The sequence below is a fragment of the Microcaecilia unicolor genome, chromosome 4 (assembly GCF_901765095.1).
Source record: "Microcaecilia unicolor chromosome 4, aMicUni1.1, whole genome shotgun sequence".
In the NCBI taxonomy this organism is placed as follows: domain Eukaryota; kingdom Metazoa; phylum Chordata; class Amphibia; order Gymnophiona; family Siphonopidae; genus Microcaecilia; species Microcaecilia unicolor.
Window position 1 is genome coordinate 198,566,397 of NC_044034.1, and position 15,186 is coordinate 198,581,582.

Sequence of the window (15,186 nt, forward strand, 5' to 3'; positions counted from 1 at the left end):
TGCTTTCCCAGCCTCCCAAAATAGTACTGAGCTATCTTTTGCCCCTTCATTGAAGTGTGAATATTCTTCCCACTTACTCACTAAGAACTCCTTAAATTTCCCAACATTATATACAGTAGATAGGTAGGGAAAGACCAGTTTTTTTGCACCCCCTCTTGACTCCCCAAGTTCCAGGTCATCCAGACCGTCGCGTGGTCTGAGATTATACAGGGGCCAATCTCAGCTTCACCTACGTCCGAAAAGAGCTCTCTCGAGATTAACAGATAATCAATCCTGGAATGAGTACCATGAGCCCTGGACTGATGAGTGTATTCCTTTCCAAAGGATGTAGTACTCACCAAACGTCTATAAGGTTAAGTATAGAACAGAAGTCTGGCAAGCCCTTCGATGTTTGTGTCCCTCGGCCCTGCATAGGATTAGACCTATCCAATTGCATATCCCATGTCATATTAAAATCACCCCCTAGCACCAACGGGACAGGGTCTACCTGGGTTAGTATTGATATTAATTTCTTATAAAATTTGAGGTCAAGTTGATTAGGGGCATATATACTTCCCAGAGTCACCTGCTTTCTAGCTATTACCGCCTTACAGAAAATAAAACGACCATCCGGGTCTTTTATGATGTTCGTGAGTTGCATTGCCACCCCCTTTCGGATGAGAATTGCTACTCCTCCTTTACGTCCCACTGCTGGCCGAAGATATACATTCCCTACCCACCACTTCGCCAACTTGGCATGTTCACGTCTCTGACAAATGTGTTTCTTGTAAAAATACTATATCAGCTCTGATTCGTTGTAAATAATGCAATATTTTTGATCTTTTTATGGGGGAGTGAATACCTCCCACATTCCATGTGATTATCTTAGTCATTTTTCTTTGCATTTATTGTATATTGTCCACCAGATAGTTGCCCTATTGTCTGAGAGGAGCCAGCCCAGCCTCTGACCCCCCTTGTGTAGTCCAATAGTTCTCACCCAAGCCCACACATCATATTGAGTAGTTATCCAAAGTAATTGAGCCCTCATCCTTAATGTTAATGCCCATACACTTATTTCCCCTCCCTGTGGCCCTCCCTTCCCTATCCCTTTCCCTTCTACCCACCCATACCATCTTCCCGAACCCCTTCTTACCCCCAAGATCCCTCCCTAGGATCGAGTCACTTTATACGCTGCCCCTCAATCCCAAATCAGGCCTATTAACATAAGTGTTTAAAAGTTTCATTAATATCCCTTATGATATCTTGTTTGTTAAACCCTACCCCTTTCCATTCCTCCAGTACCCTCCCACCTTAACTTTCAACTTCTATTTTCCCCCTACTAAACCCCCCATTTGGAAGAACAAATAATAATAAGCATATCAATCAACATGAATTCTTTCAATCATATATATAGTCTATATAAGGAGATGGATAATTCTTCTTATCCCCAGTCCCCCTCATATCAACAAGTAGGGTCCAAATTTCAACCATACTTCTTTATCCCTTCTGGTTGTAAGTCTCCACAGTCAACTGCACACAGAAAAAAAAAGAGGACGAAAATATACACCAAATCAAACCTTCCTTCCTCGCTTCTTTCGCATATATCAGGTAACCTTTGTTTCCCTTATTACTGCTTCAATCAAGAACTCAGCGATTAGGATCCAACTGCCGCACAAATTGCTGCGCGTCTTCAACGGATGAGTAGGTGTTCGTTGATGATTGATAAGTAATCCGCAGTTTTGCTGGGTACATCAATGCAAACTTAATTTTTCTTTTCACCAACTCAGCGCAAATCGGCGAAAATAATTTCCTTTGCGCGACACCCATCCGAATAATTCCTGGAAACATAAGATTTTTTGAGTTCCACAAATCAACTCTTTCCCAGAGCGCAGGGCTTGTAATATTGCCGTTTTGTGTGCGAAATTAAGGATTTTGCAGATGACCCACTCTGGGCCTTGTTGAGTTCGCCTGCTTTATGCCCAACCGATGGGCCCGTTCGATTCTCAAGGGGCCCAACTCCAATCGGCAGCTCCAGCTCCTTGTTCAGCCACACTTCCAGGTATCTTTTCAAATCATGATCTCCTTGATTTTCTGGTATGCCTACCAGCCTTAAGTTATTCTTCTGGATCTGTTCTCCAGATCCTCGATTTTATCAGCATAAGAGTCCACCAGTTTTTGTAATTTTGTTTGAGCCTCCTCGACTTTCTCCATGCGGTCTTCTAGTTCGCCAGTCCGGCGCTGGAAATTCGCCATATCTTCTCCATCTGTGTACATGACTATTGAGAGCTTCCAGCTTTGCTGTTAATGAGCCCAATTTTTCTCCAATATCGTTTCCATGGCAATGGTAACCTCTTCTACAATTTCGGCGGCCCATGCGGATCCCACCTGAGAGGCCGCTGGGCTCGCTGGGGCCGCCATCTTGTCATCCTCCAGTCTGCTTTTCTCTTTGTCTTTACGCAGATTTTTAGCCGCCATCGCGGCGAAGTATGATGTTAAAAGTCGGGGCTTTGCCTCCTGTGGTGGTTCGCCGATTTTCTGGGTAACTGCAGTCACTTTTTCGGGATATTCTATGCTGATTCGGCTATGAGGGAGCAGGAGCGAAGCTGTTAGTGTCCGCTCCTCTGCATAGCGTCACGTGACTCCTCTATCTCAGTTTTAATTTGTTTTGTACTTCGACTTGCTGTTTAAAAAAAACAAGGAACTGTGTGGCACCGTTTTTGTTTTTTTAACGCCATGTCAGAAAAGTTGATGCGCTGCTCTGTCAGAGGCGCGGCTTGGCGGCGTCAGAAATTTGTAAATATTGTACTGCAGTGGATCCTGCCTTGGTCCCTCCAAGGCTGTCTCGATGGTTCCGCATGAGGCAGAAGCTGATGGGGGCAGTTCAGGCTGTCTCAGAAATTAGACCTGTTGCTGCTCAGCTGTCGAGGTTTGGAGCAAGCAGTTCTTCCTGTGTCTATGGCCTCGGTTACCTCTGGGGAGTGTTTCCCGCCGGAATTTTATTCAGATGTACAAAGCTTTTTTTATTACACTCGTCATCTCTTTACCTACAGACTCTCCTGCCTTGCCTGCTAAGTGACCTAGGGGGGCATGGACCCATAGGATGATCTGGGTTCGGTTGCCTGATCGGGAGATGCCTGCCTTAGAGGGTCTAGATCTGTCAGGGTATGATTTATGACTAAAGAGCCCTCTGGTTTAGATCTTGAGGGAGAATCTTTCTTCCAGATCAGGATCCTTCTGTAGTTAGGATTTTCCACAAGGAAGATTTGCAGGAGCTCATTTCTTTGTGGCTTCTACCTTGCGTTTGACGAAGTGCAATCTTTGGTGGTAGAAACCTGTAAATTGGATCTTCTAGTAAGGGAATTAGAAATCCCGAGAAAAACATTCCCTATGCATCAGGATATCCGGGATATTCAGGCTCAATGGGGACCTCCCCAGATTATCCTTTTAGACTTGCTGGGTCTATGATTCGCCGTTATCCTGTGCCAGATGAGGAGAAAGCTCTCCTTAAACCCCCAGTAGTGGGACATGGTAGTCTGTGCGGTCACTAAGAGGAGTATGGTCCTGGCGCTTGAAAGATGCTCAGGACAGGCTCTGGATGCGCTTTTGCCTTCGATGTTCCACCTTAGCGGTCAGGCTGTCATCTGTGGTTCCTTGGTGGCTAGAGCAACATTTCCGACGGTCTGAGTTGTGTTTTGGATAGTACTTCGGATGATTTGGCCTCCATAGATGCTGAAGTAGCGAAACTTGAAATGGGTCAGCATTCCTGGCTGATTCCTTGTATAATTTGCTCAGGGCTTCATCGAAGTCTGTGGCTGTTGTGTGTTGCGGCCAGATGCTTGCTGTGGGTATGGACCGCGGACATGGCTTTCAAGTCTAAGCTGTGCAAGTTTCTCTTCCAGGGCTCGCTGCTGTTTGGAGAGGCGTTGGATAGTTGGTTTGCAGTTTAGGAGACGCTAAAGTGCCTCAGTTCCTGTAGGACCAGGCCAGGGGAACAAGTCTTGCTACACTTCCAACTAGGGGATGTGGGCGTGATTTTCGCTGATATAGACCAGAAGAGTTTCTCCGGCACAGAGATCTCAGTTCTTTCAAATGACTCAGTCCTTTTGAGGCGCTCATAGAGGGAGTAGAGACTTGGGATGTTCCTTCCAGTCCCCCTCTCACCCTGCCCAATGAGGTTTTTTCGAGTCCAGTCTCTTATTCCTGTGGGAGCTCGGTTAACACAATTCTTTCAGAGGTGGGCCCAAATTACCTCAGATCAGTGGGTACTAGAGGTTATACGATGGTATTCCTTAGAGTTCACGCGGCTCCTTCCAGTCGCCTTTTTGGAATCCCCTTGTCGGTCCAGGCTCAAGGCGGTTGCCATTCAAGACACACTAGAGACTTCTCACTTTACAAGGTGTTTGCCCGGTTCCTTTGGCAGAGGCCGGTCAGGGTCATTACTCCATTTACTTTGTCATTCCAAAAAAGGAAGGCTCTTTTTGTCCGATTCTAGATCTTGAGGTGGTCAATCATAGTAACATAGTAAATGACGGCAGATAAAGACCTGAATGGTCCATCCACTCTACCCAACAAGATAAACTTTGTGTATACCCGTTTGATTTGTCCTTGCCTTTCTCAGGGCACAAACCATGAAAGTCTACCCAGCACTATTCTTGTAGTCGATCCCTTCAGGTGGCTTTTTTCTCTATGGAGACCCTTCGATCGGTCATAGTGGCAGTTAGATTGGAGGAATGTTTGACCGCACTGGATTTGACGGAAGCTTACCTGCATATTCCTATTCGGCCTCTTCATCAGCGTTTTCTTCACTTCTCAGTGCTGGGCAGGCATTGCCAATATCCGATGGTCCTTGTACTTTCACCAAGGTGATGGTGGTAGTGACTGTGGCTCTTCGGAAGGAAGGCATCTTGGTGCATCTCTACCTGGAGGACTAGCTGATCAGGACAAAATCTTATCAAGAGAGTCTCCATGTCATGGAATGAGTAGTGCTTTTCCTTCAATCCCTAGGTTGGTTGGTCAATTTTCTCGAGCCATCTGGTTCCGTCGCAATCCCTCAACTACCTAGGAGTTTCTTTCGACATGGCTCAGGGTCGAGTGTTTCTCCCTCAGAGCAGGATCTGAAAACTGCAGTCCCAGATTCAGGCATTTCTGCGCAGGTCGGTTCCCTGTGGAAGGGATTATCTGCAGGTGTTGGGTTCTATGGCGGCAACGATAGAGGCAGTCCCGTGGGCCCGAGCCCACATGAGGCCTCTGCAAAAGTCCTTTTTGTCCAGATGGTTTCTGTAGAAGAATTCCCTTCTGGTGAAATTGCCCCTGAGAGCTCGGGAACGCAGCAGCCTACGGTGGTGGCTACAGATGTCAAATCTGTCCAAGGGAATGCCTCTGGACCCGCTTCAGTGGACAGTGGTCACGATGGATGCCAGCCTCAGGGGTTGGGAAGCCCAGTGTCTAGGGTATTATGCTCAGGGACTGTGGTCCACCCAGGATGCCGTCTCCTCAGTCAACCTCCTAGAATCCAGAGTGATTCGGTTAGCATTGGAAGCATTTCGCGCGCTCTTCATGGGATGCTCAGTGCGCATCCTGTTGGGTAATGCTACAGCGGTAGCGTACTTCAACCATCAAGGAGGAACGAAGAGTCGTCTCCTGGAGCAGGAAGCACTGCAGCTCATGAGTTGGGCAGAGTCATCTGATCGCCATTTTGGCATCTCGTGTAGCAGGAACATCGAATGTTCAGACTTTCTCCGCCGGCACACGCTTGAGTGGGTTCTTGGGATGGAAGCATTTCAAGCAGTCATGGATCTCTTCACCTCAAATCTAAATGCAAAGGTGCCTCAGTACTTCAGCCACAAGGGAGACCCCAAAGTGAACAGAGTGGGATGCACTTCTTCAGTCCTGGCCTGTGGGTCTTCTCTGCCTTTCCTCTGTGGCTGCTTCTGGGTTGTCTGATCCAAAGAATTGAGGCACACAGAGGTTGAGTAATTTTGATAGCTCCAGATTGGTCTCGCAGGCGATGGTATGCTGATCTCATGCACCTTCTCATTGACCCTCCGCTCCGGCTGTCAAAGTTGCGCGGACTCATGATTCAGGGTCTGGTGGTTCATCCGGACCCGGCTCGATTTTGTCATATGGCTTGGCCCTTGAGCGAGCTAGGTTAACGAAGCGAGGCTTCTCTTTCAAGGTAATTGCCATGATGCTTTGGTCACGTCATTCTACGTCACTTAATTATATCGGAACTTGGAGAGTTTTCGAAGCGTGGCTCATTCTACCAGGGGTCAAGCAGTCTCCTGGGCAGAGTGTTTTCTGGTACCTCCCTTGGAAATCTGTAAGGCGGCTACGTGGTCCTCTTTGCATTCTTTTTCGAAGCAATACCGTTTGGATGTTCAGTGTCATCAAGAGGCTGTATTTGGCGCCAGTGTTCTCACGGTGGGATTGCTAGGGTCCTTCCCATAAAATACTACTTTGTTACTTCTCATCAGTTGCATTTTGGGCCGGTCCGGAGGGATGCTAAGGAAGGAGAAATTAGACCTTATCTGCTAATTTGCTTTCCTTTAGTCCCTCCGGACTGGCCCCAGATCCCTCCCTTGAATTTTGCCTGCAATGTCATGTTTCTTTTTTGTTAGGCTTGTTTTTTTTTCCCGGAGAGCTGCTTTGCAAGTCTGTTAGTTTGCTGTTCTTTTCATTAAAAAAAAAAAAAAATTTGATTTCCTGCCTTGCTGGTTCAGGCATTTATTCAAGAGACAAATGTTTACTATGGATGAAGGTGGCTGCTCAAGTTCTCCGTGGCACAGAATAGACTTTCTTTTTCTTCTTCTGCTTTGTTACAATAATACTGAATCTAGTTACAGTTGGCTAAGGCTCTTATTGGCTCTTGCTAGAGTCAGATTTTCAGTCTCCACCTCCTGGAAGGCGTGCACAACCCATCAGTTGCATTCTGGGCTGGTCTGGAGGGACTAAGGGAAAGCAAAATTAGCAGGTAAGATCTAATTTCTCCTTTGGTCACAGTACAGTATTTGTTATTAATTTTTATGGTATCGTATATATATTTTACATATATTGTTTGTATGTTACATATTTCTTTCTTATTTTAGAATTGACGCCTGAGACAGGCATTATTTTACTTTTCTTGAGAGCCCTTTATGCTTCTTTTCTGGATAACGCTCATAGTGAACATAGATGTGCATCTGTAAATATGTGGCCCAAATCTAAAAATAAATGTTGTCACTTATATTAGTGCCAAAAGCACTTATCTTTAAAACGTCAAGGGAGCTCAATCTCCCAAGGAGCCTTGTTTCACCAATTCCGCATATTGCTCTTTTTCATAGTGAGACACTGCAGGTCTGAGGCAGAGAGAGAGATACGTGTGGGTAGCATCTTTGGATTATTTTATGTGTACCTGCGCCATTTGTCGGCATCTTTTTGTGCTTTAAGTACTTGCACCATTTGTCAGCGTCCTTTTCAGGATTTGGAATTTTCCATTGAGTGGTTGACACAGTTGCGGTTCATAATTGCTGCTAGACCCCTGTCACAGGCGGTTTCGCTGAAACACAGACTGTGTCTGGTCTGATTAATAAAATATTGAATTGACGCCCCTACCTTTTCTGCTCCCCTGGTAATTACGAAACGTCTTCTGAGTCTGTCCAGTAATCAGCTTGTGCTAACATTTCATGAAACTTTATGTATTGTGTATTCCATGGAAGTACTGACTTCATTTTATTTTCCTTTTTAGGTGGATTCCAAGGATGGCAGCAAACAAGTATGTCAAATGTGTATGTGTGTTGTTCCCTATACCCCATGCTTGCTCTCTAAATTGGTTTCTTAGTCCCCCACCCCCCCTTGACATTTTTGGAGAGGGTAGTGTCTCCAAATAGATCTGTTTAGTGCATACTGTGACAGCAAACTACTCAGGCCCAAGATGGTTATGTGGAGTATGTCATTCTCGGATTTACTGATAATGCTTGCCTTTGGTATTTGCATCATCCAAAAAGAGAGCTTCCTTCTGCAGTTCCCTCTTTCCTCCTGTTTTTAGCAAACTCTCTTGTTTACCCTATAATGCAGTGGCTCCAAAACCTGGTCCTGGAGGTACCTCAGTCAATCATGTTTTCAGTATATCCACAATGAATATTCATGGTTAGCAGTGGAAGCAGTGCATGCAAATCTCTCTCATGAATATTCATTGTGGGTAGCCTGAAATCCTGACTGGCTGGGATGCCTCCAGGACCAGGTTTGGGAACCACTGCACCCTAATGCAAAGTTTTAGCTCATCAATGCAGTAAGCAAATAGTATGCAAATTACCACTATGTCAGAAAAAAAACAGTGCGCACTGCTGTAGTATTGTGCAGCTAGTAAAATGTCTCCTTACCTGTTAGTGTATTATGATCAGCTCAAGCACTGACAGGAAGAGAGCCATATAAAAAAAAATCCTGCTGTCTCCCTCTAGGTCTCCTCCACCCTCACCCCAAAAATTGTGGTGGTCTTCTGGTTCCCATTCCCCCCCCCCCCCCCCATGCATACATTTAAGTTGGAAGGCAGGAAAAGTGCTCACTTGCTCCTGCCCTTGTGCCACCGTCTTTCAAAATGGCAGCACTCAACCCCATGCATTGCATCCTGAGATGCATTGTGTTTGGTCAGGCATCGCAGTTTTGAAAGATGGGGGCGCGGGGGCAAGAGCAAGTGGGTTTCACTCCTGACAGATTAAGTGGAGGGTGGATTAAATGAGGGTTGAGGGTCAAAAGGTTCATCTCTGAGGAGGAGGAGGGGGGATCGGGGGTCCATTAGACCACCAAGGATTTTTTGGGGGTGTTGGGGTATTATCTTTGTGGTTGAGAGTGAGGGTGCAGAGGTATCGGCGATCTGAGGTGAAATATTATACCTTTAATATCTTTAAGTACTTGAAAGGTATTAATATACAAACAAGCCTCTTGCAGAAACGTGGACGCTATAGAACTAGAGGACATGAATGGAGGTATGGGATTTGCGTTACAAGACGTATGAGGAGAGACTTGCGGACCTGAACATGTATACCCTGGAGGAAAGGAGGAACAGGGGTGATATGATACAGACGTTCAAATATTTGAAAGGTATTAATCCGCAAACGAACCTTTTCCGGAGATGGGAAGGCGGTAGAATGAGAGGGCATGAAATGAGATTGAAGGGGGGGCAGACTCAAGAAGAATGTCAGGAAGTATTTTTTCACGGAGAGGGTGGTGGATGCTTGGAATGCCCTCCCGCGGGAGGTGGTGGAGATGAAAACGGTAACAGAATTCAAACGTGTGGGATAAACATAAAGGAATCCTGTGCAGAAGGAAGGGATCCTCAGGAGCTTAGCCTAGAATGGGTGGCAGAGCTGGTGGTTGGGAGGCGGGGCTAGTGCTGGGCAGACATATACGGTCTGTGCTGGGGCTGGTGGTTGGGAGGAGGGACTAGCGCTGGGCAGACTTATACGGTCTGTGCCGGGGCTGGTGGTTGGGCGGCGGGGATAGTGCTGGGCAGACTTATACGGTCTGTGCCAGAGCCGGTGGTGGGAGGCAGGGATAGTGCTGGGCAGACTTATACAGTCTGTGCCAGAGCTGGTGGTTGGGAGGCGGGGTTGGTGGTTGGGAGGCGGGGATAGGGCTGGTCAGATTTATACGGTCTGTGCACTGAAGATGACAGTACAAATAAATTCATATGTGCTACTTTTTTATCTTCTTGGGCAGACTGGATGGACCGGGCAGGTCTTTTTCTGCCGTCATCTACTATGTTGCAGGGCAGTAGACTTAGGGGTATTGTCTGGAAATACTTTTTCACAAGGGTAGTTGATGAATGGAGTGGTGGAGTCAAAACAGTGAAGGAATTCAAAAATATATGGGATAAGCACAAGGGTTGCCTTAATAGGATGGCACAAACAAAACATGCATGTGGGACAAGAGTAGCAGGGAACCAAGCCAGTGCCAGGCAGTCTTCTAAAGTCTGTGTCCCACAAATGGCAAAAGAGGTGTGGATTTGGGAACTAAGGCCAGTGCCAGACAGACTTCTATGGTCTGTGTCCCACAAATTGCAAAAGACGGGTGAATATCAAATATGTGTATATTATATATCACTTTGTTTTCATATGCAATGATTGAGGGTGCTGTGCATCTTAAGGGTGAGGGGAAAACATCTGATTAGCAAAATATTGTCCCAAAACTGCAACTTACCAACCAGTATTTAAGCATGAATGACTATAACTTGCACAGAGTGGCGGGTGCAGGTTTACTTTCGTTGGAAAGATTGTATGGTTCTTTATCTGCTCTTATTTAATGTGTTTTTTTATTGTGTTACTTCACCTCAGATTACCAAAGTAAAGATGTAGGTTCTGTACGCTACTATGGCATTGTCTCTGGCTTTCACTCTTCACACATTTCTTTGCATTTGTGCTGAATTGTGAATTAGCCCTATTATCATTCTTTTTAATGTGCTATGCACTCAAGGCTTTGAACAGAAGCACAAGGACAGGGCAGAACCTCTGCATCAGGACGTGCAAGCAAGCAGGAGTAGAGGTTGACCAAAAGACAAATCCAGTGCTGGAGATAATGTGAGAAAACTCTTTATTATTGTTGAAACAAAAGGACATCTACATCAGGGGTCTTGTTTATATTCCTCGTAATGTCCTATATGCTTCTAACTAGTCAAAGGTGTGAGTTCAAAGAACAGTAGTTCACCCAAAACTGCCAAAAGGCGTGTGCTCAAGTAGAAAAACAAGCAATGCTTTCCCCAGAGGGGTCTGCTCATATTGTAAAAACCCTATCTGTATGGTACTGAGGAACAGTACTAAGCTTTCGAGGTGAAGGTCTCAGACTGGGTAGAGATGATCATTGCTAAAGGAGTATGTGGTACAGTAAATTCTGATAGAGGTGCTGTCAGGGTGTCTAACCAAGACCGAGCAGTTATGAGTACTATAGACGTTGGTGTAGAATATTTTACTACTATTGTGGGACCAGAACATGTTACTCTAAGGACCTTGTCAGATAAATTATGATATCCCTGTGCTATCCTGCCATCTGGGCATTGTCCGCTCCAGTATGTATTTTTCTTATACAACAGTATTTTTCTCATAATATTTATATATATATATATATATATATATATTTGTTTTGTTTTTTGTAGTAAAGCAGAAAATGCTGCTGTAAACTTACTAGCAAGTGGTGAAAAAACAGGTAAGAACCAGTTGTCTGTTCTCACTAGAATTAAATTTAGTACTTTTGTAACAGAGCTGCTACTGTGCGTGTGAAATTTAGTAATTTGTACTAATCATTTTACCATGTGCTGTAAAGCGAATTTATTTTTGGACAGGATATTTTTTGGTTTCAGTTTTGAATTAGTGATTATATACCCTGAATGAGTATACAGGATTACTTTTTTTGCCTGAGAGGATTTGTACATAATTTTTCCTCTGTTGGAACTTTGAGTTCTAAGTTCATACTTGTTAATGCATTTTATCTTTCTATCCTAGAAAATTAATATTAGAGACAAGCAATAGTAGCATGCTTTGGCAACAAGCAGGATTGAATAGAGCAAAAGTGAATGATGTCCTTTGACACTGGCATGAGAGAGTACTCCCAGTGCTCAGAACTAGTGTAAAGATTTGAGCATGCATGACCCTTCTCATATGCATGTGTCCTCTGTTTCTTCAGTTTTGTACTTTTTGGTTCTGCTGTGAAAACACAGGTCTCCAAGAAATGTTATTGAAGAATTTTTTCATGTTTTTCCCAACATTTTGAAGAGTATTTTTTCAAAATTTTTTAAAATTCTAATAAGAAAAAAAAAGGCAGGAGTAACCTAAGCACATGCTTCCAAGTAAAGCCGCTTGAGCACAGAGGGCAATAAGCCCAGCATAAGCAGCAAAATAAGTTGTTGCCTCTCTGGTACCAAAGAAGGTCCACTGTCATTCTGCTAAAGAAATAAGAACATAAAAGTAGTCCTACTGGGTCAGACCAACAGTGGCCAAGCCAGGTCATAAGTACCTGGCAGAAACCCAAATCGTGGCAACATTCCATGCTACCAATCCCAGAGCAAGCAGTTTCTTCCCTATGTCTGTCTCAATAGCAGACTATGGACTTTTCCTCCAGGAACTTGTCCAAAACTTTTTAAAACCCAGATATGCTAACCGCTGTTTCCACATCCTCCAGCAGAGAGTTCCAGAGCTTAACTATATGTTCAGTGAAAAAATATTTTCACCCATATCTTTTTAAGTATTTCCTTGTAAGTTCCTCAGTGTCCCTTAGTCTTTATACTTTTGGAACAAGGAAAACAGATTTGCATCTACTCGTTCTGCACCACTCGGTATTTTGTAGACTTCAGTCATATCTCCCCTCATCTGTCTGTTTTTTCCAAGTTGAAGAACCCTAACCTCTTTAGCCTTTCCACATACAAGAGGCGTTCCATCCCCTTTATTATTTTGGTCGCTCTTCTTTGAACCTTTTCTAATTCCGCTACATCTTTTTTTCAGATACGGCGACCAGAACTGAACTCAGTACTCAAGGTGTGGACGCACCATGGAGCGATACAAAGACACTGTAGTATTTTCGGTCTTATTCACCATCCCTTTCCTAATAATTCCTAGCATACTGTTTGCTTTTTTGGCTGCCGCCACACACTGAGCAGAGGATTTCAGCCCAGTCTTCTAATATCCTAAGGTCTTCCTGCAATATTTCATAGTCTGCACGTGTTTTAACAACCTTGAATAGTTTTGTGTCATCTGCAAATTTAATCACCTCACTCATCATTCCAATTTCTTTATCATTTATACATATGGTCCCAATACTGATCCCTATGGCACTCAACTGTTCACCTTCTTCCGTTGAGAGAAATGACCATTTAACCCTACCCTCTGTTTTGTGCCCAATAACCAATTGCTAATTCACACCAGAGCCTTGTTTTCTATCCCATGACTCTTTAATTTTCTCAGGAGTCTCTCATGAGGAACTTTATCAAAAGCTTTCTGAAAATCTAGAAACACTAAATCAACTGGCTCACCTTTATCCTCATGTTTATTTACACCTTTAAAGAAATGAAGCAAATTAGTGAACTATCTTGCCTGGCACCGATGTCAGGCTTACTGGTCTGTAATTTTCCTGGAACTCTTTTTAAAAATCGGCATCGCATTGGTCACCCTACAATCTTCAGTTACTACGGACGATTTTAACAGGTTACATATTACTAACAGATCAGCAATTTCATGCATGAGTTCTTTGAGTACCCTTGGATGTATGCCATCCAATCCAGGTGGTTTATTACTCTTTGTCAATTTGGCTCAGTATGCAGCTTATTTTCGAAAGAGAAAAACGCCCATATTTCGACCTAAATCGGGAGATGGGCGTTTTTCTCGCAAAAGCGCCCAAATCAGTATAATCGAAAGCTGATTTTGGGCGTCTTCAACTGCACTCCGTCATGGGAACGAATAAAGTTGATGGGGGCGTGGTGAAGGCGGGACTGGAGCGTGGTTATCGGCTGAGGAGAGATGGGTGTGCTCGGCCGATAATGGAAAAAAGAAAGGCGTTTTTAGCGAGAATTTAGATCACTTTTTCTGGACCCTGTTTTATCACGAACAGGTCCCAAAAAAGTGCCTTAAATGACCAGATGACCACTGGAGGGAATCGGGAATGATCTCCCCTGTCTCCCCCAGTGGTCACTAACCCCCTCCCACCCTAAAAAACAAAATATTTAAATATTTTTTCCAGCCTCTACGCCAGCCTCAAATATCATACCTAGCTCCATGACAGCAGTATGCAGGTCCCCGGAGCAATTTTAGTTTAGTTGGCGCTGCGCGGGACCCATGCAGAGAGCAAAAATTGGAAGAAAAAAAAAAACATGCAAATGCAGTCAGAGACGTCCAAATTAATAGTAATAGGGGGATTCGAACCAGCCACCTTCTGATTACAAGACCTGTGCTCTAACCACTGCACCACTTATTCAGTTATTTAGATGCCCTTCCCTTTCCATTAAGTCCCTCCAAGTTTCTGTCAGCCAATCACAGCTGTTTAGCTGACACCGATGTTCTCGGTGATGGATGTTTTTACACATGGGCGTTTGCATTCGATTATGCCCCTCTATATCTTCCAGGTTAACCGAGATTTTTCAGTTCCTCATCATCATCGCCCTTGAAAACTATTTCCGGTATAGGCATATCTCTTGCATCATCTTCCGTTCAGACAGAAGCAAAGAATTCATTCAGTTTCTCTGCTATGGCCTTGTCCTCCCTGAGTGCCCCTTTTGCTCCTTCATGGTATAATGGTCCCACAGATTCCCTTGTAATCTTTCTTCTTCTGATGTACCTGAAAAGGTTGTTACTGTGAGTTTTACCCTCTGCGGCAAGTTTGTCTTCATATTCTCTTTTAGCCTTCTTTATTAATGCTTTGCATCTGACTTGCTAGTGATTAAGTTGCTTCTTATTTTCTTAATTTGAGTCCTTTTTTCCATTCTTTGAAGGACAATCTTTTGGCTGTAATAGTCTCTTTTACTTCACCTTTTAACCATTCTGGCTGTCGTTTTCTCTTCTCTCCACCTTTGCAAATTTGTGGCATGTATCTGGTCTGGGCTTCCAAAATATTTTTGAATAATGTCCACACCCGATTTAGTGGTGTATCCTTAGTAGCTGATCCTTTTATCTTCTTTTGAACCATTTTCCTCATGTTATTTACAAAACGTTTTTATTGAATTAAACAATGGCAACAGTCGCGACAGTGAAAACCTTATGTACAATTCATCTGTTGCTTCCGAAATATAACAACCAAGTAAAAGGTATAAATCAAGTAGGGAGCTTTGCTTATAGCCCCGTACATTGAACATGGAACAACCATCAACCCAGCAACCCAACTGAACCCATCCCATCCCTCCCACCCCCATACTTAGTGCAACAATTTTTTTAGTTGAAATAATATATCAACATTTGCAAAACCACCCCATGATTCCCCCGAAACCCCCCCCAACCAAAATCCCCTCCCTCCCCCACCTCCCCATTCCGCTCCATGAAGAGAAATCCCTAATCTCCACTAAGTGTGATGTGAGAAGTCCATGCCTCCTTCCACCGAACCAGAGTCTAAGCATTAGCAAGGGCCAGAGATAGCGCTAAGTTGATTAGGAATGTGGCTATGTTCTCAATGTGCTAAACTATAGATATAACGTTCCCAAGTTAAGTAAAGTGGCGTCCCTTATACTTTAAGTGGGAATCCCTAAGTTCCAACTTGAGCAAA

The 15,186-nt window shown here is 44.2% G+C and overlaps 1 protein-coding gene across 1 annotated transcript in view; it reads left to right on the forward strand.

Annotated features, from left to right (window-relative positions):
* NAP1L4 (nucleosome assembly protein 1 like 4) overlaps nt 1-15,186 on the forward strand; it is a 481,814-nt gene that overhangs the window by 85,304 nt on the left and 381,324 nt on the right. The window contains 2 exon segments of the mRNA XM_030201119.1: nt 7,703-7,729; nt 11,102-11,151. Of these exon segments, the coding sequence (XP_030056979.1) occupies nt 7,716-7,729; nt 11,102-11,151 (64 nt within the window). The 5' untranslated portion in view covers nt 7,703-7,715.